This window comes from Hyla sarda, chromosome 8 (genome assembly GCF_029499605.1).
Source record: "Hyla sarda isolate aHylSar1 chromosome 8, aHylSar1.hap1, whole genome shotgun sequence".
Taxonomy (NCBI): Eukaryota; Metazoa; Chordata; class Amphibia; order Anura; family Hylidae; genus Hyla; species Hyla sarda.
Genome location: NC_079196.1, coordinates 138,793,077 through 138,820,738, shown reverse-complemented (window position 1 = coordinate 138,820,738; position 27,662 = coordinate 138,793,077). Strand labels below are relative to the sequence as shown.

The window sequence follows — 27,662 nt, the reverse complement described above, 5'->3', positions numbered from 1 at the left end:
TCCCGCGCTGCTCCTCGGTCCCGCCACTGGTTCGGGTAAGGCCGCCGGTCCCCGCGTGTTCCCCCCCCCTATGCTGCAGGTCCCCGCGAGCCCCCGCAGCCATCGTCCCCCGTTCTGCCCAACTTCCAGGGGCGGGCAGTGCGGGGGATCTGAACTTTCACCCCAGGTCACTGTGAATGGTCCACAGGGACCAATCACAGTGATCGCTGACCAGGACCATCAATGGATGGTCCTGGGGGGTGACTTCTGCTGGTTAACCTGTGCGATGCTGCGCATCGCCGGGTTAACTGAATGTCATTTATAAACGTCGGGATGCGCGAACGTACTGCACAACCCGGCGTTTATATATGACATTCTGCGGGAAGGGGTTAAATCAGAAATATTTCAAAATGATGACAGACAGATGGGGAGTCCCGGAACTGGATCTCATGGCGACGAGAAAATCGCAAGTTGACAGCTTTCGGATCACTCAGGAGGCACAATCGTCCAGATGTGCTAGATGCATAGATGCATTCTCATTGCCATGGAAGAAGAGATTTCTTTATCTGTACCCTCTACTTCCAGTCTTACCCAGAGTTCTGAGCAAAATTCTTCTGGAGTCATTCTAATAACACCCTTCTGTCCACGTCAAGCCTGGTTTCTGCTCCTGTTACAACTTTCAGAAGGCAATTTCTGGAAATTGCCAGTAGTTCCAGTTCTACTTCTGCAGAAAGGCTTTCGTCAGCCGGAACGTCTGCATTTAACAGCGTGGTTCCTAAGGGGGAAAGATTAAAACAACTTGGCCTTTCTATCAAAACTCTATTGGCATCCAGAAAATCTTCCACTAATTTCATCTCTTCCAGGTTATGGAAAAAATTTCAGTCATGGCTGATTCAATCCAAGCTACATCTGTCTTTGTGTCCTGTTCATCAATTTCTACAAGCAGGTCATGATAAGGGTCTAAAAACAAATACGCTCAAAGTCCATCTAATTATCATCATAAGAACCGTATCTTAAGATTCTTCTTGATGGAGTATGCCTGAGAACTATGCCTTCCTTTATTCCTAAGGTGGCTCCTTTGGTTAATATAAAGAGAGAGTTTTTTCTGCCAGATTTCTTTCCTAATCCAGTGTCTTAAGAAGAAGAAAGATTTCATATGTTGGATGTGAACTGAGCTCTTTCCTGCCATTTACATCGAGTTGAAGTCTTGCTACATCTGTCTTTGTGTCCTGTTCATCAATTTCTACAAGCACGTCATGATAAGGGTCTAAAAGCAAATACGCTCAAAGTCCATCTAATTATCATCAAAAGAACCGTATCTTAAAGGGGTTCTCTGGTGCTTACACATCTTATCCCCTATCCAAAGGATAGGGGATAAGATGCCTGATCGCTGGAGTCCCGCAGCTGGGGACGCCCGTGACCATGCACGCGGCACCCCGTTTGTAATCAGTCTGATTACGGGCGACTACAGAGCAGGCGGCGTGTGACGTCACGCTCCGCCCCTCAATGCAAGCCTACGGGATGGGGCGTGACAGCTATCACGCCCCCTCCCATAGGCTTGCATTGAGGGGCAGAGCGTGACGTCACACGGGGGCAGAGGCGTGACGTCACACGCCGCCGGCCCTGTAGTCGCCCGTAATCAGACCCGGAGCGAATACGTTCCGGGGACTGATTACAAACGGGGTGCCGCGTGCATGATAACGGGCATCCCCAGCTGTGGGACTCCCACGATCAGGCATCTTATCCCCTATCCTTTGGATAGGGGATAAGATGTGTAAGCACCGAAGAACCCCTTTAAGATTCTTCTTGATGGAGTATGCCTGAGAACTATGCCTTCCTTTATTCCTAAGGTGGCTACTTCGGATAATATAAAGGGGGAGTTTTTTCTGCCAGATTTCTTTCCTAATCCAGTTTCTTAAGAAGAAGAAAGATTTCATATGTTGGATGTGAACAGAGCTCTTTCCTGCCATGTACATTGAATTGAAGTCTTGCAAAAAGAGGAAAAGCTGTTTATTCTAGTTTCTGGACACAAGAAAGGTTTTAAAGCATCAAAAGACACATTGGCCCGCTGCATACACACCACCATTGTAGAAGCTTATGCGAAAGAAGGGAAGGAACCCCCTCATCCACTCAGAGCACATTCTACACGTTCAACATCCGCATCCTGGGCTGAGAGAGAACAAGTGTTTTTAATGGAGATCTGCAATGCTGATCGTCTGTGACAAAAGACGGATTGTCGTTCGAAACGCATCCAGTATATTTTCCACCATCTATCTGATGTATTGATTTTACACGAATGCTGAATCATCTCTATCTTGTTCATTGACGTCACGCACCTGGTCCAGGCGGATCCGTTCACAGTGTTGGGGAAGTGAGCTGACTCTCACTCGCTTCCAGATCTGCAATGCTGCCTTGTGATCCTCCTCTTCCACCTTTGCCAGACACTAATATTTGGATGTACAAACCAAGAGACCAGCCTTTAGCACCGGGGGGTTGTCCACTATCTACTGTATATATTATTACATATTATCCATGTGGTACGTATACTCGATATATGCTGCGGGATCCACCGACAGTCAGTTTGCAAACAGTGCAAAATATGTGTTTGCAAACTGTCCATGGGTACTTAGATAGGATGCGGGTCTCGTTCCTTCAACCCAGGTCAGATATGCTGCGGGATCGGCAGTAACCACAGACAGCTTGCAAACATATATTGTGCACTGTTTGCAAACTGACTTTCGGTGGGTCCCGCAGCACATCTCAATACTGTTGCAGAACCCAGCATATCGAGTATGTTTACCATATGGATAATATGTAATAATATATACTGTAGATGCATGTAGATGTAAACTTTTACATTAGATCATATATATAGCTATGTATATATTTTTTTTTCCGCTCATGTAAATGTAGAGGTAAACTTTCACATTAGATCATATATATATATATATATATATATATATATATATATATATATGTCATATATATTAGAGATGAGCGAATCGAAGCAGACGACCCATATTCGTTACGAATTTCAGGATTTATTCGATTCGCAGCGAATGCGAATATCGCTGCAATTCTATCACGCAAATAGCTTCATTAATCAACAAAAAAATATATAAGGTGCCCCTCAGGGAAGGGAGGGTATATTAGACCATTCAACAGTTGTGCCCATAAGGCACATTAATCCCTCTTAGATTCTTCACCGATAAAACTTAACGTTTAATAAACTCATATATAAAAAGGTAGAGGGTATGTGAAGTTAAAACTACAACCAACAAATCTGGCTTTATCTGTATTTTCTCCAGTAATTCATTCACTCCTTTCCCATCCGGGACGTGTGTACGTGTGTGTGTGTGTGTACGTGTGTGTGTGTGTACGTGTGTGTGTGTGTGTGTGTGTGTGTACGTGTGTGTGTGTGTGTGTGTGTACGTGTGTACGTGTGTGCGTGTGTGCGTGTACCATATACTGGAGAGATTGTATTCAATACTGAGCCCAGTGTTGACCAAGACCCGATATACTTATAGGGCAATGCCCCCTGCAGTGTGGCTTTTGCCTCTATATATTCATCAATTTCCAGCCAGATTCTGTTAGTGCTTTGTTTAAAACCAAATTTTGCTGCATCCTACATGTTTTGCCACTCTGCGTGGCTTTATCAAGGATGAGGTATGGCAGACTGAGTATCCACTTGTCTGTCGGGCTTTATATGCCCTCTGTATATTGCGTCATGTCCAATCATTTGTTCCGTGTCGCATGTTTTTGTTGTCAAGCCAGTTATAAACATCGGTACTACTCAGGTAAATTCCTGAGTCAATCACCTATACTCATACATTACCTGCTTCCGTAGCGCTAAAGGAAAAACCAGGTGCCTAGGCTCCGTTCCTGGGACGCGCCCCGTGGATGCACCGTGCACGCGCTCCACCCGGCCAATCCTAATCCTAAATCATTGGTCCGTTGTTCAATCACTCAGCGCATGTCACGGAACTTCATTCACAGGATCATTAACCAATCCTAGTCCGCATGACATAGGTGTTTGAAGTTTTTCTTCCTCAATGTTTCATTACATTGCGCATAACAAAAGGTGTTAGCAGTTTTTTTTTGATTGTATGTTGTATTACATCAGAGCACCTATACATAACCATTAGGTGCTAACCTCAACTTCCACTCCAAAAAAAGAATAAAATAACATCTTAATGGTTTAATTACTTATATGTTAACATATAGTGTCATCTCTTTATTATCTTATATTTTATTTCATATGTTCCATATATGGATATCTCATTCAATAACCATTTTGAACAAACATCATTCAAAGGAGTCGGTTCTCACTGCTACAATGATTTTATATATTTATCATTTTCTTTTAATAAACTTGACATTGGGATCTTTTAAGACATTGGATTTTTATGACATTAAACTCTTATTAGTGATGTTTCATCTTCCAAAATTGGGTCTGACTATTTAAAAATTGCGACTCTGTATGTCAATGTTTACAGAACCTTTCTTTCCCCATACACTGACTACACATGGGTCACAATCACATTAATAATTTATGCAACTTGTAATGTTGGACGTTTATTGCAGACTGATTAATTCAATCCTATCATCGTCATTTTTATACAAGATTATTCTTAAATAAAAGGTGTATACGTGAAGCCTTCATTTAGGCCTTGTGGACTCATGCTATGCAAACGAAAGATCCACTTAGTCTCCTCCTTTAGGAGGATTTTGTCGAGGCAGCTGCCCCTTGGACCCATTTAAATTTTCCGTATTCCAAAAAATTCCAGAACCCTACGATTTCCTCCATGTTTACTCCACACATGTCTTGCTAATGGAGTGTCAGCATGGGTGTTGATACAGCTGATGTGCTTGGAAATCCGTCGTCTAAGCTCTTGTAACATTATGCCAATGTATAGGAGCAGACATGAGCATAAAGCTCCATATATCACACCCTGGCTTCGGCAGTTTACAAAATCAAATAATTTATATGTTCTTCCATCAGAGGGATTAATAAATTCCCTCCTCCTCTTGATGTAAATACAGAAGCTACAACTGCCGCAAGTACATGTGCCTAGGGTTTGGCCATTCGGCCCAGGAACGGAGCCTAGGCACCGGGTTTTTCCTTTAGCGCTACGGAAGCAGATTGGCTCAGGAATTTACCTGAGTAGTACCGATGTTTATAATTAGCTTGACAACAAAAACATGCGACACGGAACTAATGATTGGACATGACACAATATACAGAGGGCATATAAAGCCTTACAGACACGTGGATACTCAGTCTGCTATACCTCATCCTTGATAAAGCCACGCAGAGTGGCAAAACATGTAGGATGCAGCAGAATTAGGTTTTAAACAAAGCACTAAGATATTCTGGCTGGAAATTTATGAATATATAGAGGCTAAAGCCACACTGCAGGTGGCATTGCCCTATAAGTATATCGGGTCCTGGTCAACACTGGGCTCAGTATTGAATACAATCTCTCCAGTATATAGTCCACACTTCACATACCCTCTACCTTTTTATATATGAGTTTATTAAATGTTAAGTTTTATCGGTGAAGGATCTAAGAGGGATTAATGTGCCTTATGGGCACAACTGTTGAATGGTCTAATATACCCTCCCTTCCCTGAGGGGCACCTTATATATTTTTTTGTTGATTGGTTAACTACTGGGCGCTTAAGTGTGCTTTAGCCCCATATCCTCCCTCCAGTTTTGTGGAGAAGGCTATTATAGTATTATGGAAGGTTTCCTATCGCCACGTCAAAATTTGGAAAATTTACAATTTGAAGCCTCTCAAGTCTTTTCAAGAGACAATCTCCCCATTCATCAAATTGATATCAGTTCAGCATTTAAACAACTTTCACGCACATTTAGGGCTCATACTAGATCATGGTGGGAGGTTGCTAGCCTGGACGCATACATCCAAAAACTGATTGTATATTGTGGTCTACGAATTTATATCAATCCACACTCCCATTCTGAGGAAGGGGATTTCATACGAGGCTGGGATAAAGTTTTGACTGAAAACTCCTTACGTATGATGACCTGTTAGATTAAAAAAAAAGTTTTACAATAAGGTCACTGAACAACTGGAAAAAAAAATTCTGAAGTTAAAACTTTTGCCTCATTACCTGACTTTATGAAGTTAGAAGCTAATTTACAGAAAAATATCGAAAATTATAAAAAGGAATTAAAAGAGCGCAAACACAGAAAATTCGTTAGAGACAGTACTGATTTTGAATCAGGAAGGATTTATAATCAAAATAAATCATCCAATAGACCGTCTATGAGAAATCCACATCCGGGTCTGTCTGACAGTGATACCTCAGAAACAGATAGTTCAGTAGAAGCAAATAGTGCCCCATATAGACCAGGCACTAAACGCGAAAATACTCCAAGGAGATTTGTAAGACCACATAAATCCTGCAACCCTAGATCAGGCCCTCAGAGTCGACATGTCCACATATCGCTCAAAATTCTGGTCCTGTGACATTACCATCAATGGGCATATTAGGTGGAAACCAAACTACTGTGCCCTCACCTTTATCTTCCTCCTCCTCCTCATTGGGGAATATGTCAGGCCCAACATCAATACACAACAGCCAGGAGTTGGGAAGAATGGCACAAGCCAATTCCAACATCTTTTTTGGGCCCCCCACATGTGATCACTCCAGGTTTCACACCAGCCCCATCATTGAGTGGTCTACCCGTGACAAGTTTTTTAGGGGTGAGGAGGCAGGTTTAAACCTGCTCCAGGAGATGGAACAGAGGGCTGATTTACAGATAATTAACCTCTCCGTTTACACGCTTACTGAACCTCAAACGAAGGTATTGGCCAAAGGTCTTTCCTTTTCCCCTACCCCACATTTTGATCTATTTACGTGGGTCAAAGACATGAACTTATTCACGAGAAAATTAGCTTTGCATAAATACCACGCCAATCTAACAAGAAATGAAACAGCAATGGGTATAGGGAATCAGTAGCCTTGGGAGTCTTTGATAGACCTTTCGGAAGAGAATGAAAATGGACCCAAACCACCTGTGGCCCCTTTGTCATCCCTAAAGATGAAGAGTAAGAAAACCCCTCCTTTTTCTCAGTACAGTTGTATTGATAGTTTTGTTAAACTGGTCACCCAAGATCTGTCATTGATCCACTCTAATAAGAACTTGAAACCCTCAGATTTATTTAAACCAGAATGGGAAGCAATTAAGACCTTGCAGGATAATAAAGACACAGAGATAAAACCATCTGACAAGGGTGGCAACATAGTTGTCTTGAATAAAGACAATTATGTTGATATGGTGAATCGACTGCCTAATGACAAAGAAACCTATGAGGTATTATCAGGCAATCCAAAAAATGGACTACCTGTATGAGTTACAATAATTACTCCAGGGGGCCCTATCTGAGGGATTCATCAATGAAGAGGAGTATAAAGTGATGTTCAATCCAAACCCGGTAGTTGCCACATTTTATGCACTACCTAAGGTGCATGAGCAAGTTAACCCCATACCCGGCAGGCCCATCGTGTCGGGGTGTCATAACCTCACACAAGGATGTAGTCAGTATGTTAATGATTTATTGATACCATTTGTAGGTGCTCTCCCCTCGTTCCTAAAAGACACAAAGGACACGGTTTGTAAGATAAATGGAATCACGGTGTCGGATCACACAATTTTGGCTAACCTAGACGTAGAGGCCCTTTACAGCAACATCAGACACGATCTAGGACTTAAAGCGGTAGCACATTTTTAAAAAAATTAACGTTAAAAGGTACACATTTTCACGCGCACAATTCATTTATTTTGACACTCCTTAAGTTTGTCCTCACACACAATTTCTTCACTTTCAATGGGAAATACTTTCACCAGATAAAGGTCATCAGCTATGGGCACGGTGTGTGCACCCACTTACGCAAACCTTTTTCTTGGGTGGTGGGAGGACACAGTAGTATTCACAGAGGACAATGAAAAACACAGCAAGGACATTTCTTTTTGGGGCCGTTTTATTCATGAATTTGTTTTACCACTTAACACGAACGAGGTGGGTATGCACTTTAGATCTGAGATGCAGAACAAAAAGTATCAACTTTTTGGATTTGACAATTCTAAAAGATGAGAAGGGCGGCCTACAAACTCAAACCTACAGAAAAGAAACCTCAACAAATAATCTTTAATCTTCTCCATTGGAACAGTTGGCACCCGATACCCCTACACATGATAGGATCAACATTTGTATAGTTAAGAGAATTATTATTTATCATAAGAAGGGCACTTAGAGTATCCACGTGTCCTATTGAATTAATCAGTCTGCAATAAATGTCCAACGTTACAAGTTGCATCAATTATGAATGTGATTGTGACCCATGTGTAGTCAGTGTATGGGAAAGAAAGGTTCTGTAAACACTGACATACAGAGTCGCAATTTTTAAATAGTCAGACCCAATTTTGGAAGATGAAACATCCCTAATAAGAGTTTAATGTCATAAAAATCCAATGTCTTAAAAGATTCCAATGTCAAGTTTATTAAAAGAAAATTATAAATATATAAAATCATTGTAGGAGTGAGAACCGACTCCTTGGAATGATGTCTGTTCAAAATGGTTATTGAATTTGATATCCATATATGGAACATATGAAATAAAATATAAGATAATAAAGAGATGACACTACATGTAAAGTTTTTTTACCCAAATATCCTTGGTAAAATGAAGGTGCGTGTGTGTGCATGTGTATACCCCGATACACTGTTTAGATACATTCCTGGAACAAAATAAGATTAATGCTTATGAAGAAATATAAAATCTCATCCCTTCCCCAATATCGCGCCACACCCCTACCCCTTAATTCCCTGGTTGAACTTGATGGACATATGTCTTTTTTCGACCGTACTAACTATGTAACTATAACTGTTTCTGACCCCGCAGAAGCCCCCAGGAAAGGCAGGGGGAGAGAGGCCATTGCTGCCCGCTTCTCTCCCCCTGCCTTTCCTGGGGTCTAGAGCCCTGCTGCCACCGCTTCTCTCCCCCTGGCTATCGGCGCCGCTGCCCCATTGCCTCCCCCATCCCCAGTTTTATAATTACCTGTTGCCGCGGTCGGGTTCGCGCTGCTTCTGGCTCCAGTGTGGCGTCCTCTGTGTCATTGCTATGCGCTGCGATACGCAATGACAAGTGACGTCTTCAACACAACATCACTCGTCATTGCGCAGCGCATAGCAACGACGCAGGAGACGCCACACCGGAGCCAAAACCGGGGATGGGGGAGGCAATAGGGCAGCGGCGTCGGCAGTCTCTGGACCCCAGGATAGGCAGGGGCCGAGAATCGGGCAGCGACGGCAGGTCTCTGGGCCAGTAAAAGTCGCTGCAGTTCATTGACTTAAAGCGCCCGCTTTAAATAACTGAACTGCAGCGGCTTATCGGCGTATAACACGCAGATAGACTTTAGGCAAAAATTTTTATACGCCGATAAATACGGTATTTGTGAATAATTTATTGGTTTCAGCAAACCGTTTACATCAGTCTGTTTTGGAAATAGCAGGGCACTAAAAAGCTTCTGGATCCCATGAGCATTAGCTTTCTCAAGAGGCTGTAGGTTTACATTTTTTTTTGGGTAGATTAAACTTGCGTTATACCTACCTGCTTGTAAGAAAACTAACCTACAAATCCAAACTATCCTTACAAAATTATGTTTGGTAAAAGAAATGTTTGACGGGGCAGAGGTAAGAAGACCCCTGCCATGTCCTCCGGAAGTAAGAATATTGGTGCCAGCACCAGTACAGGAAGGAACTCTCTGTCCAATATGCTGTGTTTCCTCATCTCAGTCTTTGCCTCCCACCCCTACTGCGTAGCACAAGCGGGACTGGTGGTGTTAGGTGTGCTAGTGATACTTTAAGGCATCATGGTGGCTATGCAAGGAGCCCAAGAAGTTCATGAAGAGAGGAGTGGTGTAGTGGACGATTAGGAATTTAATGTTGACAATGACATAGTGGACAGGTCGTGGGAACCAGTTGAGGAGGAGCTGACCTGTTCAGAGGAGGAGGGTAGTGGTATTGTAGCGAAGAAGAGCATAGTCGAGGTAGGGAAAGAAAACCTGTGAAATGTACCAGACATAGGGCTGCTGGTCTGATGAGCTCAGGTGACAGCGAGGATGCTGCATGTTCAGGTTCTGTAAAAAAACATTTTAGAGGGGGGGGGGGCGCAGAGTCAGGTGGTACAGTCTCTGTCCAGTATTCTGCTGTGTGGAAGTTCTTTTACCTTACCTGATGCAGAGAATGTGGCACTATGTCGTCTGTGCAAACAGAAAGTAAGCCATGGCCAGAGTGCGAGTGTAGGAACTACATCTCTATGTAGACATATGGAGCTTTACCACAAGGCTGCAAGGGAAGGTCGAGATGCCCCAATGTGAGCAAAATGCTGCTGATGCTACTGATGATCCTACAGATGTCTCCCTACTGTCTAACAGCCAGCACATTTTCTGAATTTGCTGCATCAGTGTCACTTCCCCCTCGTCCTCCCATTTCCTTCAGTTATCCATTGAGGAATCCATGTCCCCCAGACAACAATATTGTCCCATTCACCCTGTTGTCAACCTCTATGCCATCAGCATCACCCTTGATGGTGAAACCTCCAGCCAGGCCTGGGCCGCCTGGCTGGGGCAAAATTTTTAAAAAAGACTCATTTTGTCCCTGTTTTGGCACACATGCTAGATCTTGCTGTAAGACCCTCTTGGTCTGTGCTTGAGCAGGTCTCAGTGATGGAAAATCTTTAAGGAACCTGTTACTTCGAGCCAGACCAGGGTCACCTGGCTGGCTAAATTCGAAAACAAATCTTTGCCAAATTAAACTGATTATACAGTACTGCCCCTGCTGTACGCTAGCTACTACTAGTAATATCAGTCCGCCACCTCCTGCTGTCCACTGGCTAATGATAGCCTGCCAATTCTGTAGTTACACCCAAAAAGGTATAGTTTTTTGAATGGATGGAGAAATCCGTGCCATCTTCTTCGCTTGGGAGACTAAAAAGCTCTTGCTACTCCAAAAAAGGGATAATTTTTGGAACGCTCAAAAAAAGCCAATGTGGCTTTAGATACCTCTGTGTGCATTTTAAGAATAGCACATATCTTCCAACAACAAGGGATACTTGATGCTGCTTTATTATAGAATGAATAAGCCTAAAAGCCTCTGCTAGCACATTGAAGAAGCTACTACTTACATGGATTACCACATGTCACCATAACCTAGCCTTCAAAACACTTAAAAACTACTTTAATACATACTTTAATGCAATGTTAGAGAGGGCTTTACAGCTGTTAGGCATCATAAGAGACGTGTTTGGGGATCATTTTAGGGCCGGTTTGTGTCGAACCGAGCCGAATCGCACAAATGATTTTAAAAAGTTTCAAAGTTCGCTCATCTCTAGTAATCAAATATTTTCTTTGTTTTTTTTTTATTACTGTAAATTTTTATTAAAAGTTTTTTCAATACAAATTCAAAACAATGCAAAGTAGGAATCAAAAACAGGTACCAGGAAAATAGCAGGCATTAAGTGAGACGCCTGAGTAATCAAGTTCACACATATCTCTCATACAATACTCAGCTGCCAGTCAGTGCGTAGACTTTAGAAAATCTCCTGAGTGAATCCAAAAAGGCCCTTTGTCAGGCCTCTACAAAACAGACAAGAACAAATCTCTACCAGACAAAACAAACATGGACAACAACAGGATGACATAAAGAGGACATGGAGAGTAGGGAAAGAGGGAGGAAGAAGGGAAAGGATCAGGAAGGAGGGGAGAGAAAAGCAGCTTCAGAGGAAGTGGAAGCTAAGGAGGTTGCCTATCCAAAAACCTATCCCAGGGCTCCCATACAGACAGGAAGAGAGGTAAAGAGTTATTGATAGAAGCAGTAAGATATTCAAGAGAACGTATCTCCCTGATTCTCACAACCAGATCAATCTCCAATGGAGGAAGGGGTTGCTTCCAGCATTTTGCGATTAGAGTTTTAGCCGCCAAAACCATGTGTATGAACAACTTAAACGGCCATTTGGTTAAGATTTTAGTGGAGAGGTATGACAAGTAGACCAGGGAGTCCAAGGTGACACGGGCCCCTAGAACTTCCAGTATCAGTTTTTGCACCACTTGCCAATAAGGAACAATTATAGGACAGGACCAGAATATGTGAAAGACCGTGCCCAGCCCCACCCCACAACGCCAGCGTTGAGGGGGAATATTTGGGTTCAATTTATTAAGCAGCGCAGGGGTGTGGTACCAGCCCATTAACATCTTAAATTGTGTTTCCTTATATGTTGTACAGATAGAAGCTTTAGATGCCCGCTGCCAAATTATCTGCCATTGGGGTAGGGTGATACTGGCGTTCAAGAGCTCCTCCTAACGAGTCATGTACCGGTGAGATGGGGCTTTCCAGTCAGGGGGGGCAGTTACAACAGAGTAAATGTCAGAGAGAAGCCCTTTCATCTGCCGCTCCGAGCGGCATAACCGCTCAAATGCCGTAGGCAGGGAAACCACATGGCTTCTCAGCACAGATGACATGAAGTGCCTGAGCGGGAGATAATGAAGTCGTTCGAAGGAGGGAAGACCATGTTGGGAAACTAAGTCCTCAAAGGACGGCAGTGCTCGGGATAGGGGGGTCAACTAAGTCAGCCCAACAAAAGAGCCCCCTACCTCCCCACACCCTGACCATAATGGAGGTGAGGCTCGGGGGGGGGGGGGGGGGAACCTGGATGGTAAAGGAAAGACTGCAAGGGGCAGACACGGGAGAAAAGTGGGAATTTCCTGGAGGAATACCCCCAAACATATCTGGAGAAGGACATAGGTCCTAGTAAGGGGCCAGGGGGGGAAGTACTCCAGAGGAACGTATTTGGATGGATCGGTGCTAGCCACAGTTTTTCGAGTTCCAGCCAATAGCTATATGTGTGATATGTGGTCAAAGAAGCTAGATGGCGCAAATTAGCAGCCCAGTAATACTTAGCAACATCTGGTACCCACAAACCCCCCATGTGCCTACTCGCCAAACATAACCGACATCGGGAGGCGATGCCTCTTACCATGCCAGATGAAATGAAAAATAGCTGATTGGAACGTTCGCAAGGCAGACAACGGAACTCGCACAGGCAGCGTTTCAAAAAAGTAGAGCAATTTAGGAAGTATGGTAATTTTTACCGCCGCTATGCGCCCGAAAAAGGAGATATAGTGAGACCGCCACTTTTCCATGAGAGAACGAAGGTGTCGGAATAGAGGACAGCAATTAGCAGAGTAGAGAGTGGAGTAGCTGGAAGTGAGATGAACACTAATATAGGTAAGAGCAGAGGGTGACCATTGAAAAGAATAGGCAGCATGCAAGTGAGCGGAAAGAGAGATTAATTTTATAGCCAGAAACAACACCATAAGAACGTAGAACCCTGTAGAGGTTAGGGAGGGAGATCAAAGGCCTTGTGAGGGTGAGAAGGACATAGTCCGCGATAAGGCAGATTTTAAATTCTCTATCATGGAGGGCTATACTAGAGATGTCCGCATTCCCCCGAATCATGGCAGCTAGGGGTTCAATACACAAGGCAAAAATCATATTGTCCCCTCCCTGACGGCAAGGAATAAAGCCTACCTGATCTTTATGGATGAGGGAGGGGAGGAGACAACAGAGACGGGCGGCTAGAATTTTTTGAGAACAGCTTCAGGTCGGTATTGAGCAGGGCTATGGGCCTATAACTGGTGCAATCATGGGGATCCTTACCCGGTTTGGGGATAAGGGTAAGTAAAGAATGCAAAAAGGACTGGGGGATCCCCTCTCCCCATTGAAAGCATTAAACAGAGAGACAAGGTGAGGGAGAATAAGAGCGGAGAAAGTCTTATAATATAAATAGGAAAAGCTGTCTGGGCCTGGGGAGTGACCTGATGGCAAGGACTTAAGAACTTCGGTAATTTCCTCAAGCGTTATCGGAGCATTTAAGGTAGCTCGATCAGTCACCGTGAGCGAGGGCAGGTGGCACTCCAAGAGAAAGGAGTCCAGCAGAGCATCACGCTCCTCAGCGTCAGAAGGCAATTGGGAAGGAAGAGAGTAAAGCTTAGAGTAGTAGTCCCGAAAGAGGCGAGAGATAGCATCACGGTGATAGTGAAGAGTGCCAGAAGGGTCCTTCAGAGGTGAGGGCGTCTGGGCTGCAGCACAGTCTCTCAAACGTCTAGCCAGCATCGAGTGGGCCTTCTTACCCTTCTTGTAAAACCTTTGTTTAGCATAGAGAAGATGCTGCTCCACTTTACGAAGCGCAAGCTCACCCAATTGGGCACAGGTCGCAACCAGATGACTCAGCACAGAGAGATGGAGCAGAAAGCAGAGCCACCTCAAGGGTACAAATTTGTGATTGCAACTCCCGCGTTCGGGCCAAGGCTTCATGCTTCAAACGGGAGCCCAGGGCAATACAATGCCATCTAAATACTGATTTATGCACCTCCCAGAGAATAGCCTGAGAAGAGACCGATCCCTGATTGAGAGCTAAGTATTCTACTATAGAGGCCTGGATTGAATCCCGGGAGGGCAAGGATTTAAGTAGGGAGTCATTAAGATACCAGTGGCAGCGTCGAGGAGGTGAATGGAGAGAAAGACAGGAGGACTGGACTATGGTCAGACTAGGAAATAGGGTCAAGAGAAGCAGAAGAGAGCATGCGAACCATAGGTAGATTGCCAAAAAAGGAGTCTATACGGGTATACAGTTTGTGTGGGTGGGAGTAGAAAGTGAACAATTTGTCAGTAGGGTGATTAATCCACCAGAGTTCATATAAGGAGGAAGAGCAAATCAAGTGACTGAACAAAGAAGCGAGACGAAGTTGGGCGGGAGGGGCGGGACTACCAAGGGCTGAATGACGGTCCATAGAGGGGGAAAAAAAAAGATTAAAATCACCGCCAAAAAGCCAAGCCGACAGGGGGGAATTACTTAACCGAGGGAGGACCCGGCACAAAAAAAGGGGATCTGAGATGCCTTAGGCACATAGACATTGCATAGAAGCAAAGGTTTACCTCCGAGGGAACCCTCCACTATCACGTATCAGCCTTGGGGGTCAGTATAGGATGAGGAGGCCTGGACGGGGCAGGATTGGGATATCAAGATTGCCAGCCCGAAAAGGCAAGCGGGTAAAGATGGTGTAGAAATTGGAAAGTGCAAGAGTGGTCAAAGTGTGTTTCCTGAAGAAAGACTATATCAGCCCTCTGCGAGGCCAACTCCGGTTGCAAGAGGCGCCGCTTGGGGGGGGGGGGGGGATGTTGAAGCCCTTGACATTCAGGGAAACACACTTAGCCATGGTCAGAGAGGAGGGGGCAAGAGGAAGCTGAAAGAGAAAGTGCACTCACCCAGGAATGAGACAAGGAGTCCCACAGCCATAGGCACCATCAAGGGAAGCTGAAATCAAGGGGAAACATAGTCGCCTCTGGAAGCCTAGGAGAGAAGAGGGGGGAGGAGGACAGGACACAGAGGGAAAGGGGAGACAAGACACACCACCAAAGACATAAAGATGGAAACAAAAACATAAAAACAAAGACAAAAAGGCAACGAATCAAAGAATAAACCATTGACCATCGGGTCATAGATGAGGCACAAAACAGTAGCAAAATCAAGGTACAAAGGCACCTCCAAAAAAATCTGTATATTTGGAAAGGCCTCAGTGGGGAGATGATAGGACATAATCTAGAAGAGAAGTGAGAGGCTCACCGCACGAGACCATTCCAAAGGCAGCAGGTATAGGTGACCGCCAGTAAGGACATAGGGGGTAATTTATCATTGTATATAGAGCTTTTTTTTGTCGCGCAAGTTTTTTTGTGTTTTTTTTGTGTGCAAAATCTGAATTCTTCATAGCCATGTCTACGGTTAAGTTTACGATAGAGCACTTACCACGTACCAAAGTGTTCTAAACCATCTGAGAATTATATGAACTATTTTGGGACAGTTAGGACTACCACTTCCATTTTGGCAGATCGCACCGGGTCATTCTCCAGAGACCCGCTGCGATCTGCATTTACAGGTTCTTCTAAAAAAATTAGCATATTGTGATAAAGTTCATTATAAAAATTTAACTTTCATAGAATCATTGCACACCAACTGAAATATTTCAGGTCTTTTATTGTTGTAATACGGATGGATTTTGGCATACAGCTCATGAAAACCCCAAATTCCTATCTCAAAAAATTAGCATATCATGAAAAGGTTCTCTAAACGAGCGATTAACCTAATCTTCTGAATCAACTAATTAACGCTAAACACCTGCAAAATATTCCTGAGGCTTTTAAAAACTCCCAGCCTGGTTCATTACTCAAAACCGAATCATGGGTAAGACTGCCGACCTGACTGCTGTCCAGAAGGCCATCATTGACACCCTCAAGCAAGAGGGTAAGACACAGAAAGAAATTTCTGAACAAATAGGCTGTTCCCAGAGTGCTGTATCAAGGCACCTCAGTGGGAAGTCTGTCGGAAGGAAAAAATGTGGCAGAAAACGCTCCACAACAAGAAGAGGTGACCGGACCCTGAGGAAGATTGTGGCGAAGGACCGATTCCAGACCTTTGGGGAAATGCGGAAGCAGTGGACTGAGTCTGGAGTAGAAACCACAGTGCACAGGCGTGTGCAGGAAATGGGCTACAGGTGCCGCATTCCCCAGGTCAAGCCACTTTTGAACCAGAAACAGCGGCAGAAGCGCCTGACCTGGGCTACAGAGAAGCAGCACTGGACTGTTGCTCAGTGGTCCAAAGTACTTTTTTCGGATGAAAGCAAATTTTGCATGTCATTCGGAAATCAAGGTGCCAGAGTCTGGAGGAAGACTGGGGAGAAGGAAATGCCAAAATGCCTTAAGTCCAGTGTCAAGTACCCACAGTCAGTGATGGTCTGGGGTGCCATGTCAGCTGCTGGTGTTGGTCCACTGTGTTTTATCAAGGGCAGGGTCAATGCAGCTAGCTATCTGGAGATTTTTGAGCACTTCATGCTTCCATCTGCTGAAAAGCTTTATGGAAATGAAGATTTCATTTTTCAGCATGATCTGGCACCTGCTCACAGTGCCAAAACCACTGGTAAATGGTTTACTGACCACGGTATTATTGTGCTCAATTGGTCTGCCAACTCTCCTGACCTGAACCCCATAGAGAATCTGTGGGATATTGTGAAGAGAAAGTTGAGAGATGCAAGACCAAACACTCTGGATGAGCTTAAAGAGGTATTCCAGGCAAAACCTTTTTTTTATATATATCAACTGGCTCCGTAAAGTTAAACAGATTTGTAAATTACAAAGGAACACAAAAGTTGGTTCGGCACTGCAAGGGTCAGCAAGCCGGACACACGGACTAGGAAAAGAGCAGAGTCTGTATAGCCTGGAGTAACGGTGGTGCTCTGGTTCCAAACAAAGAAATTGAACTGTACAAGAATGAAGATCAGAGGAAAAAAACGGCTGACTCACCGACAGGTACTCTTCAGGACTTTCTTCTTTATTTAAATACTCACAATAACATGGTAGAACGTGGGGAGGGACGGGGGGTACACAAATCCGGCTACAGAGTCTGTTTCACACATCAAGCGTGCTTCATCTGGCCTGCAGTGTAGAATCTCTTGCGGCTTCTTAAACAGGTGAGTCTTGATTAGGATGACATCAGAGACTCCACCTGTCCTGATGTCGTCAATAGGGGGCATGCCAAACTAATGGACTAACCACTCGGCTCCCTGACTGAAAAAACGCATCAGGTAAAGAAACACAATTACATAAAAGTAATTAGTAAAGAGATACTAGTTAAAACCAAGGGGATAAAAAAGGAAGGACATAGTGTGAATTAAAAACACGGTGCATAGTCAATTTTGTCATTGAGTCCAAGTGGACCTATCGCAGCGGTTTTTAAGATCCAGTGCGTTTCTCTTTTTAACAGGAATTTATCCAGGTTAATGCCTGGTTTAGGTTTTACCCTTTCAATTCCTGCGAAACGCAATGTATCTGGTTTACCTTTGTGGCATTGTACAACGTGAGCACGCTCAGCATGTCAGTAGCCACGCCACAAAATATGGACACTGGAATGGATGGAATGTTTGAGCAAATGGAGACTGTTTTACTCACAGGGAGGGAGGACGCCGGGGGGGTAGTTTATGGAGTGTAATACCAAAGAGGACATCGAACTCATTGATTTCAAAGCCTTGGAATATCGCATCATTAACCTATCAGAGAAAGATATCAACGTGTTTTGGACTATCAATTCACTGAAGTCTTACCTGCAGTGTGAACGGTCACCTAGAGGACTGAGGTCCTACAAAGCCCCGGCACAATTTCAAGATGACCCAGTTTTTCTGACTATATGGATACAAGCACATCATGAACACTCCATCAAGTTGCTACAAATAGTTCTTACTTGGAACCGCATTGAACACAACAAAATAAATGAAGATTTAAAGAAAGTCAAAGCGGAATATACTAAAAGAGCAACAGAGGAGCAAGTGCGATTGTTTTTTCCTAAGTTACAAGCCAGACTGACAGCATTACAAGAAGATGTCAAAAATAAAAAACTTGAAAAATTCTTGAGAGACAGATCCGATTTATGAGAGCGATAAATTGTTCACTTGGTTTACTAAACCTCCGACCATTAACAAAAAATTCCACCGCAATGCCCGCTATAAACCGGATTCAGCCCGCCTAACAGGAATAGCGATCCCTCCTAGAGACCATCCGAAATCCGTAGAAGTACAAGAGAAGGTGAACCTGTCAGCCCCTTTAGGAAAAGGGCCACAAGGAGGAGTCGGAGCCGGCGACAAAAACGACCCAAAAAGGAATAGTCATTCTTCAGAGACCCGCTGCGATCCCCATTTATTAAGTTAACAAGTCGGCGGGACATGCGTCTACACTGCGTTGGCCACTGGCTCCAGGCTCCTGTATACATCTCTCACCAATCAGAGCTCCCGTCTCCCGGCGGCGGCGATTATGAACCTCAGCCCCTGGACTATATCTCCCATCATGGACAGAGTCTGTCCATGATGGGAGTAGTAGTCCTAAAAGTCCAGCAGCCGGGGGATGTGCAAGTGCCATCCCTCAGCGCTGCGGGTCTACAACTACTCCCATCATGGGACAGACTCTGTCCCATGATGGTAGTAGTAGTCCAAGGGCAGAGGGACAGATTGAGCTACACAGTCCAGGCCTGACTCTGTTCTCATTATGCGTTTTGCATAATGGGAACAGAGCCCTTCTGTCAGTGTGTTCCCAAACATGAAGACTCCAGCTGTTGCTTAACTACAGCCCCCACGATGGGAGTTGTAGTTTAGCAACAATTGGAGGCTCCCTGTTTATGAACATGCTGCATTATGTGCGCTCTCCCCAGGGGAGATCACAAAAAATTTACTACTCCATATTTTTTGTTTTTTTTTCTCATTTCAGATACCTGGATGCAGAGGACTACGTCATATTCGGTGGACTGCGACGATGACCAGCGGTTTTTAAATTTCAATAAAAGGGTTAACGAGGGCTGTGGGGGAGTGTTTTTTTTTCCAATGTGATGTGTTTTTTATAATTGAATTTTCAGGTTTAGTAGTGGAAGCCGTCTTATAGACGAAATCCATTACCATGCCAGGGCTTAGCGTTAGCCCCAAAATCAGCTAACACTAACCTCTAATTATTACCCTGGTACCCACCGCCACAGGGGTGCTGGGAAGAGCTGGTACCAACAGGCCCGGAGCATCAAAAATGGCGCTCCTGGGCCTAGGCGCTAACAGGCTGGCATTATTTAGGCTGGGGAGGGCCAGTAACAATGGTCCTCACCCGCCCTTGTAACATCAGGCTGTTGCTGCTTGGTACAGTAGAGCGAGGGGGCTGGGGGCATTTCTATATTTGCACAAAATGTATTAAAGGAGTGCACAACTTTAGTAAATCTTGAGCAAGAGTGTAAACTAGACAAGCAGTGTAAAGGGGTAGATATGTGTCTACAATAGACACCTAATGATAAATCTCCCCCCATAGTGCATTTCAAAATCAACAGTACAAAAAGTGCAAAACAGTAACAGAAGGAAAATATTCCATTATAAGAGAAGCATAATAAACAGAGCACTCACGCCAATTCTGATGTAGACAAGAGCTTCTTTATTGTAAGTTTTGCAAGCAGACATGGGCATCAGCCGTGCATGGGAGGCAGAAATGATGTTAAGCGCGGGGTTTAGCAATGACACGGGGTGACGCTCCGTATCGCGCGATTGCGCTTAGTCAGGCCCCCAGCGCTAGATGCTAGGGGGCCTGATGAAGTGCCACCGCGCAATATGGACCATCGCCCCTGTGCGATTGCTAATCCCCCTGCTTAACATCATTTCTGCCTCCCCTGTGTGGTTGATGCCCGTGTCTGCTTGCAAATCTTACAATAAACAAGCTCTTGTCTACATCGGAATTGGGGTGAGTGCTCCGTTTATTTAGCTTCTCTTATCATGGGACATTGTACTGGACTGTACCTATACGTTTAGCACCATCTGTATGGACAGAGCTGACAGCAAGACCGAGGTTTATCTAATAGCTATACACCTGTATGGACTTGAATAGTGGTTGTGCCAGGATTGTTTCTGTTTTGAGAGTGGGACAGTAACATAAGGAATACCACCCAGGAATGAATCAAGGAATAGCAAAGTCCCATTGGCACCAGGGGAGCCATAGTCAGCATCCAGGTCCCATCTCAAGTAGGAGCAGTGTGGAAGCCATGTTGGCCAGGGGGGACTGCTTTCTTTCCCCCTCCAGACCGCCGATTGCGGACCAGTTTCCACATGGGAGGGAGAGGAAGGGGTGGAGGGGAGAGGCACCTGAGGGGTAGGAAGGTCCAGAGTGGAGCAGAAATTAGGAACATCAGAGGGGGAGCACAAAACAGCAGAGTGTCCATCTTTGCGGGCTTGCAGGGAAAGGGGAAGTTCCAGCGGTAAGGGACATGATGATCTCGGAGGACAGCTAGAAGTGGTTGGAGCAACCTCCTCTTCCGGAGAGTGATCCATGAGGTGTCTTGATACAGCTGAATAGGAGCATCATCAAAGTCGAAGTTTCTCCGGGATCGGGCCTTAGCCATGATAGCCTCTTTGAGTTGGAAGTCATTCACACAGCAAATGACGTCTCTAGGGGGGCCACTGGAGGGCTTGGGGTGGTGCACTCGATCCAGCTTGATCTTGTGGGACGGGGGTTCACCTAGAAGGTTAAATATAGCTTCCAGAGTGGCATGCAGGTCTTCATCCCGGGTGGCTTCGACGAGTCCCCTTACTCGAATATTGTTCCGACGCCCCCTATTTTCCAGGTCCTCCATGGGGTTATACATGTCAGAGAGGAACTCAGATTGTGAGGCAAGCGTGGATTGGAGCTGGGCGATATACACCCTGGTAGAATCATTGGCCTCTTCTAAATTCTCAACTCTGTCAGAAAAATGTTGTAAATCCTGGCGAAATTTCAGCACGGCAGGCGTCTTTGACTTTAGAAATTAAAGAGCGAAAGTCCTCTTTGTCGGAATGAGATAATAGCCGACAGAGGTCAAAAGGCGTTTGTGTGGGGGCAGGGAGTCCTGAGCACTCCAGCTCAATATCAGGGAGACTGTCTAAAGAGGATGACCCTCTAGGGGTCCCAGAGGAAGATGCAGGCCCCATAGGGGTGCCAGGCCTGGCGACCCCACAGCCTTAGGGGCAAAGGACATGCTCCTGGGAGATTTTGGTATAGGAGCTGGGGAGGTGTGGACCAGTGGGGAGTCCAGAGTGCACCCAGGGGCAGGAGAGGGAGAGGAGGCCCAGTCCTGTGCAACCAGCTGGTGGTCCAGGGGTGAGGTACGGATTCCTGAGCAGCTAAGGTAGCAGACAGTCCCAAAACAGAAGGGGGCGAGATGGGTAAGGAGGGTGCGCCCCCCACTACAGCGGCCCAGGTGGTCTGCAAGTGACTGGCGACCCTTTATGTGCAGGGTTCAGTGAGGCTTGAGGTAGGAGAGGTGAGAAGGGAGCCTCCGCAGCAAGTACAGCTGGGGTTGGGGTGATAGGCTGCACTGCCGGAGGGACTCCGTTCCGTACCTGGCGTGGTGATGAGAGCTCCACCGTCTTCAGGGTCTGCACCACTTCGGCCCCATCCTCTGACCACGGAGGCAGCCTCGTTTTCGGCCCACAAGCCCGACCGGAAGCATCCGCCAGGACTCCGGGAGTGAGGAGGTAGTCTTCCTCAAAGGTTAATGGAGGGTCTGCTAGTGATGCCGCTTCACCAGGGAACTCCCGGGAAGGTGCAGGAGTCCCCGACCGGGAGCACAACCCAGAGGCAGGACCGAAGATGGCCTCGCCACGTCCCACCGTAATCAAACATTTTTTATATAAAATTTTAATAGCACTATGTACATGTTTTATGCACCTGGAATTTATGTATGAAAACTATTCCTACGAACTTTGCGTATAATTGTGTGAATTAGATGTAATTACTTAATTATGTGTCACTTAACTTGGTAGTTAACCCCCCCAATATGTGTATATCACTAAGCTTGATAGTGGCTCTATGGAAGAGCTGAAACGTTGCTTTTTTTATTTATTTATTTTTCTTCCTTCGTGAGTGAATAAATTTTTTTTATTTTTTGCTTAAACTGAAGTGCTGCACCATTGTTTCCTTGGTGCACATTATATATATATATATATATATATATATATATATATATATATATATATGCATATATGAAAATGGCTCCATAGGAGCAGAAACGTTGCTTGTACTGATGTGACAGGAATAAATCAACACTTTTTTCACCGTTCTTTGGAGTGCTGCGTTATTGTTGGATCCTATTTAAACCGAGGACTTTTGGTCAAGAAGTTTTTGGACGCTGGCACCCACACATTGAGGCTGAGTAGTGCTGCAATACTTTTTTGGTTTATATATATATATATATATATATATATATATATATATATATATATATTTGATCCATATAAGTAGAGATGCGGCACTCCAATTCAGTGAATCAAAAAAGCTGTTTATTCACCCATCAGTGTACAATGTGACGTTTCAATCCAACAATAGGACTTTTTATTTTGAAAAGTCAGGAGTCAGGCCTTGGGAAGCAGAGCACCCACCTTGGGATTACAATCCCTTATTGTAGTGCCAGTTTATTCTATTGTTTTACAAAATATATATAAATATATATATATATATATATATATATATATATATATACATATACACACACATATATATATATATATATATATCTTTATTTACGTAAAATATAGCTGTTTTCTTTCAGAAACAGCACCACAGTTGTCCTCAGGTTGTGTGTGGTATTACAAATTCGTCCCATTCGCTCCAATAGAACCGATCTGTTATGCAAAAACCAGAGGACAAGAGTGTCACAGTGTTTGGAATAAATCCGCTATATTTTAATAATCCTGGATAACCCCATTAAAGCAAACTCTAGTTCTTGGCAACTGAAGTGCCTCCCTGCAATGACAAATAAGTTACATCTGTGGCAGAAAAAGAGTTAATAAAACATATAGAAACAGATAAAATACAATAGAATTAAGGTCTCTTACCTCAGATCTTTCAAATGTTTGCAATGAGTCAACATCTCACAGAGAGAGGACATGAACATAACTTTTCCCATCATGCCACAATTTGCCAGTGACAGTGTACGCAACTGCTGACAGCTCCTGCCAATGTTCACAAGGCAAGAGCCGGTTAGTATTCCTGGCAGCTGGGCTAGAGTAAGGCTTTGCAAAAAATTTAGTTGACTGATTGCAGCAACATCTCCATCACTCACAGAGTGGGAACGTTTACATGGTGGGTAAGTATTTCGTATTGCTGGATCATTTCGGGGCATAACTGAATAAAAATTTGATCCAATCAATTCTAAGCACTCCAACGCTGATGTTGCCTTAAGAAGTTTCCAAAATGCAGACTGTAATTTAAGCATACATTGCTCTTCAGACACCTGAAAAGTTTGTGCCCCAATACGAACCTTTTTGCTGAGTGTAATAGCAGAAGTACTGGGTGAAGATGGTAGAGTAGATTGAGTTTTGCCTATTTTACTGCCATCTGCTATTGCACACACTGGCAAAGATAGTGAAAGTAATTTTTCAAGATGTGAAAGAATATTACAAAGATGTGTTCCAGATGTATCTGAACTGTGATGGTGTGCCGATGACAAGTTCAAATGTACAAGGTTTGGACATGCAGATATTAGTCTATCTAAAAGTGAACAATCAATATCATCATCTGGCTTTTTAAAAGGTACATTTGCAATAAGGCATAGAGTGCAACCCCTCAAATTCAAACTAACAAGGCTCTTGCAGTCTTTTTCACCATTTAATAGTGTCTGAATAAGCAGTTCCCCAGAAACCATGCAGCGGCTAAAACTCAAATATGAAGGACAACTAAACTTCATGTGTTGGAGTAAAGATGATCCATTAAGCCATGATTTTGGTAACTGGAAGGCCTCAAACATTACATTCTTTGCCATGGATTCAAATAGATTTTTTGTAGCTCTGCTTTCTGTTAAGCTTCCAGGAACAGATATTAGAAAGGATCTAAGATTCTCTGGAGTACGATCACTAAGAACTGCCAGGTACAGTCTAACAACTTCTTCATTTATGTTTCCAGGAGCAAGACGGGCATAAAATAGTCTCAGATTTTGATAATGAGGGACATTACTTTCTCCTACCATTAGTTGTCCAGACATTATCATTCCTTCACGAGTTCTGTCCAAGACTTCAAAGTAAAGAAGCAACTTTTCAAGACTAGTGCAACAGGGCACAACACCGTAAGATGGAACAAACAGAGTCTGTTTCAATTCTCTTAAGTGTCCTAGGGTAGTTCTGCATTCACTACTTAGCTGTCCTGAGTCAAAACCTTCATTGATGTCAATAGATAATGAACGCAAAAATTTAAGATTTGTAAGAATCTTAGACAACCGCAGAGAGGTTACAGAACAGCCAGTCATATCCAATTTAACAAGTTTTCTACAACTTGAGACATTATCCACCGTAGAGGAATTCAACCAGTAGCAGTCACTTATGTCAAGTTCACAGATCTCTCGAGATATCACTCTGAGCATTTGCTTCACATGTTTATCTCTGGCCTGGAAAAAAAAAAACACATAAATAAGGAGGGCAAAAAACTGGTATTCTAAGTATTCTAGTATTCTAAGTATTCTAAGCTAAACATATTTAGCTCCATAAGGAAACATCCCATTTTGCCCTTAGGACACAGCAAATGTACATTTTTTGTGCTTTCGTTTTTTCTTGTCGCCCTTTAACCTGTTGGGGACCAAGGCCGTACAGGTACACACTTGCTCCCAGGTACTTAAGGACCAAGGGCGTCCTTGGCATTTCCGTTCACCGCCGCGCACAGGGCGGTGATCGGAACGGGAAGACTGCTTATATCTATCAGAAGCCATCCCAGGACATCGCCTAGGGGTTTATTGAAAGAGCTTTATTGTCCGTTCAGTCATTACAAGTCATACAATAAATTACAATCACACAAAGCATAACAGCACGATACACAGCAAAGGTTCCCTAAGCTATACATCGCACATCATGCTACTCTAACACTCCGCTCAATCCTGTAATAGAAAAGCACAAGAGACCGAATAACAAAACAATACAATCTGTGATCGGGGTAGGGGCATGGGCCGTGGGGTGGGGGCGTGGGGGGTATGGGCGACTATGTGGGGGTGGGGAGGGGGCGGATCACAGGGCCAAACTGCTGGGCTGTATCTTCAAGGAGACATGGGAGGAGTGGGGTCTTCATCGCCAAGGGCGGTCCTGAGAATCCCCTTGTCGGCGATCGCTGTGATTCGCTGGTGATCGGCGCTGAACCAAACGAAGTCCGGGCAGAGCGGGGTTACCAAGGTGGCGGAGAACTGCAGTGGGATGGGACTCAGTGTTGGCAGCGGCAGTGTTAGTGACCAGTGGCAGGAGCAACAATGACTGTCCAGGCATGCTGGAAGCTTTGCAACCGCTGGAGGCACCCTGTTTGGGATACACTGCTGTCTGCATGAGTCCGCCCTTATGCAAATCCCTAATTTAGGCCTCAATTGCGCATGACGTTCTCTCACTTCAGAGACCTGTCGTATTTCAAGGCAACAGTTTAGTGCCACATATGGGGTAATTAGGTCCTCGGGAGAAATTGTGTTACAGACTTTGGGGGGGGGGGGGGCTTTTTCTCCCTTTAAAATTAACAGACCCCAATTCTCCCAAAGGGAGTCAGGGACCACCTTATAGCTAATTACACCAGAAACCCAGGGCAAACAGCCCAGGGCACAAGATCCCTATACGGGAAACTCCCCTAAAATGTTACTTTTATTGTATTCTTCTTTAATAAAATTGTTCAACAAGTGACAAACTATTGTTAAAACCATTATGTCATAGCTCCAGTTGCAACAGTTAATTGGGATAGCCCAACAGTTCAGTGTGTGGGGAACTGCATTTTTTTTCCTGCTCCCTTTATCCCTTATGAAAAGGAAAAGTTGGGGTCTACACCAGCATGTTAGTGAAATTTTTTTTTTTTTTTTTTTTTTTTTTTTTACACTAACATGCTGGTGTTCCCCATACTTTTCATTTTCACAAGAGGTAAAAGGAGAAAAAGACCCCCAAAATTTGTAACGCAATTTCTCCTGATTACAGAAACACCCCATATCTGGGCACAAAGTGCCTGGCGCATGCACAACAGGGCTCAGGAGTCAGAGCGCACTATGTACATACTAAATTAGTGTATTGCACAGCGGTTCTGACATAAACCCAAACAAAACAAACAAAAAAAAAAAAACAGCACCCACATGTGACCCCATTTTGGAAACTACACTCCTTTAAAAAGGTAAGAAGAGGTGCAGTAAGCCTTAACACCCCAAAGGTGTTTGACAAATTTTCGTTAAAGTTGGGGGTAAAAATGAAAAATTTGATAATTTTTTCACTAAAATGCTAGTGTTACTCCAAATTTTTTATTTTCACAAGGGGTAATAGATGAAAAATTCCCCCCAAAAATAACCCATATGTGGATGTAAAGTGCTCTGCGGGCGCACTACGACGCTCAGAAAATAAGGAGAAAAATTTGGTGTTTGGAGATAGAATTTGGCTGAAATTTTATTCCATGTGCATTTACAAAGCCCTCATGCTGCCACAACAGTGGACCCCCCCACATGTGACCCCATTTCGGAAACTACACCCCTCATGGAATCTAACAAGGGGTGCAGTGAGCATTTAAGCCCCACAGGCGTCCGACAGATTTTTTGAACAGTCGTCCGTATAAATGAAAAATAAAATTTTTCATTTGCACAGCCCACTGTTGCAAAGATCTGTCAAACGCCAGTCGGGTGTAAATGCTCACTGCACCCCTTATTACATTCTGTAAGGGGTGCAGTTTCCAAAATGGGGTCCCATGTGGGGGAGTCCATTGTTCTGGCACCATGGTGGCTTTGTAAACTCACATGGTTGCCGACTTTTATTTCAACCAAATTCTCACTCCAAAAGCTCAATGGCGCTCCTCTTCTGAGCCCTGTAGTGCGCCCGCAGATCACTTCACATCCACATATAAGGTATTTCCATACTCCGAAGAAATAGCCCCCCCAAATTTGTAACACAATTTCTACTATTACCCCTTGTGAATGAAAAATTTGGGATAACAACAGCATTTATAAAAAAAAAAAAAGCCCATGGGGGCTTCCTAAATGCAACATTCCCCCAAAAACCAACCAGCAAAATT

The 27,662-nt window shown here is 44.2% G+C and overlaps 1 protein-coding gene across 3 annotated transcripts in view; it reads right to left on the bottom strand.

The window, feature by feature from the left end:
* Positions 1-27,662, bottom strand: part of FBXL18 (F-box and leucine rich repeat protein 18) — a 209,034-nt gene that overhangs the window by 71,271 nt on the left and 110,101 nt on the right. For 2 of the 3 annotated variants that reach the window (XM_056536629.1, XM_056536628.1), the window contains one exon: positions 23,498-25,041. In XM_056536629.1, coding sequence (XP_056392604.1) covers positions 23,498-25,041 — 1,544 coding nt within the window. Of the gene's footprint in view, positions 1-7,497; positions 7,599-23,497; positions 25,042-27,662 lie in introns of all 3 variants that reach the window. The other variant, XM_056536630.1, reaches the window with a different exon arrangement.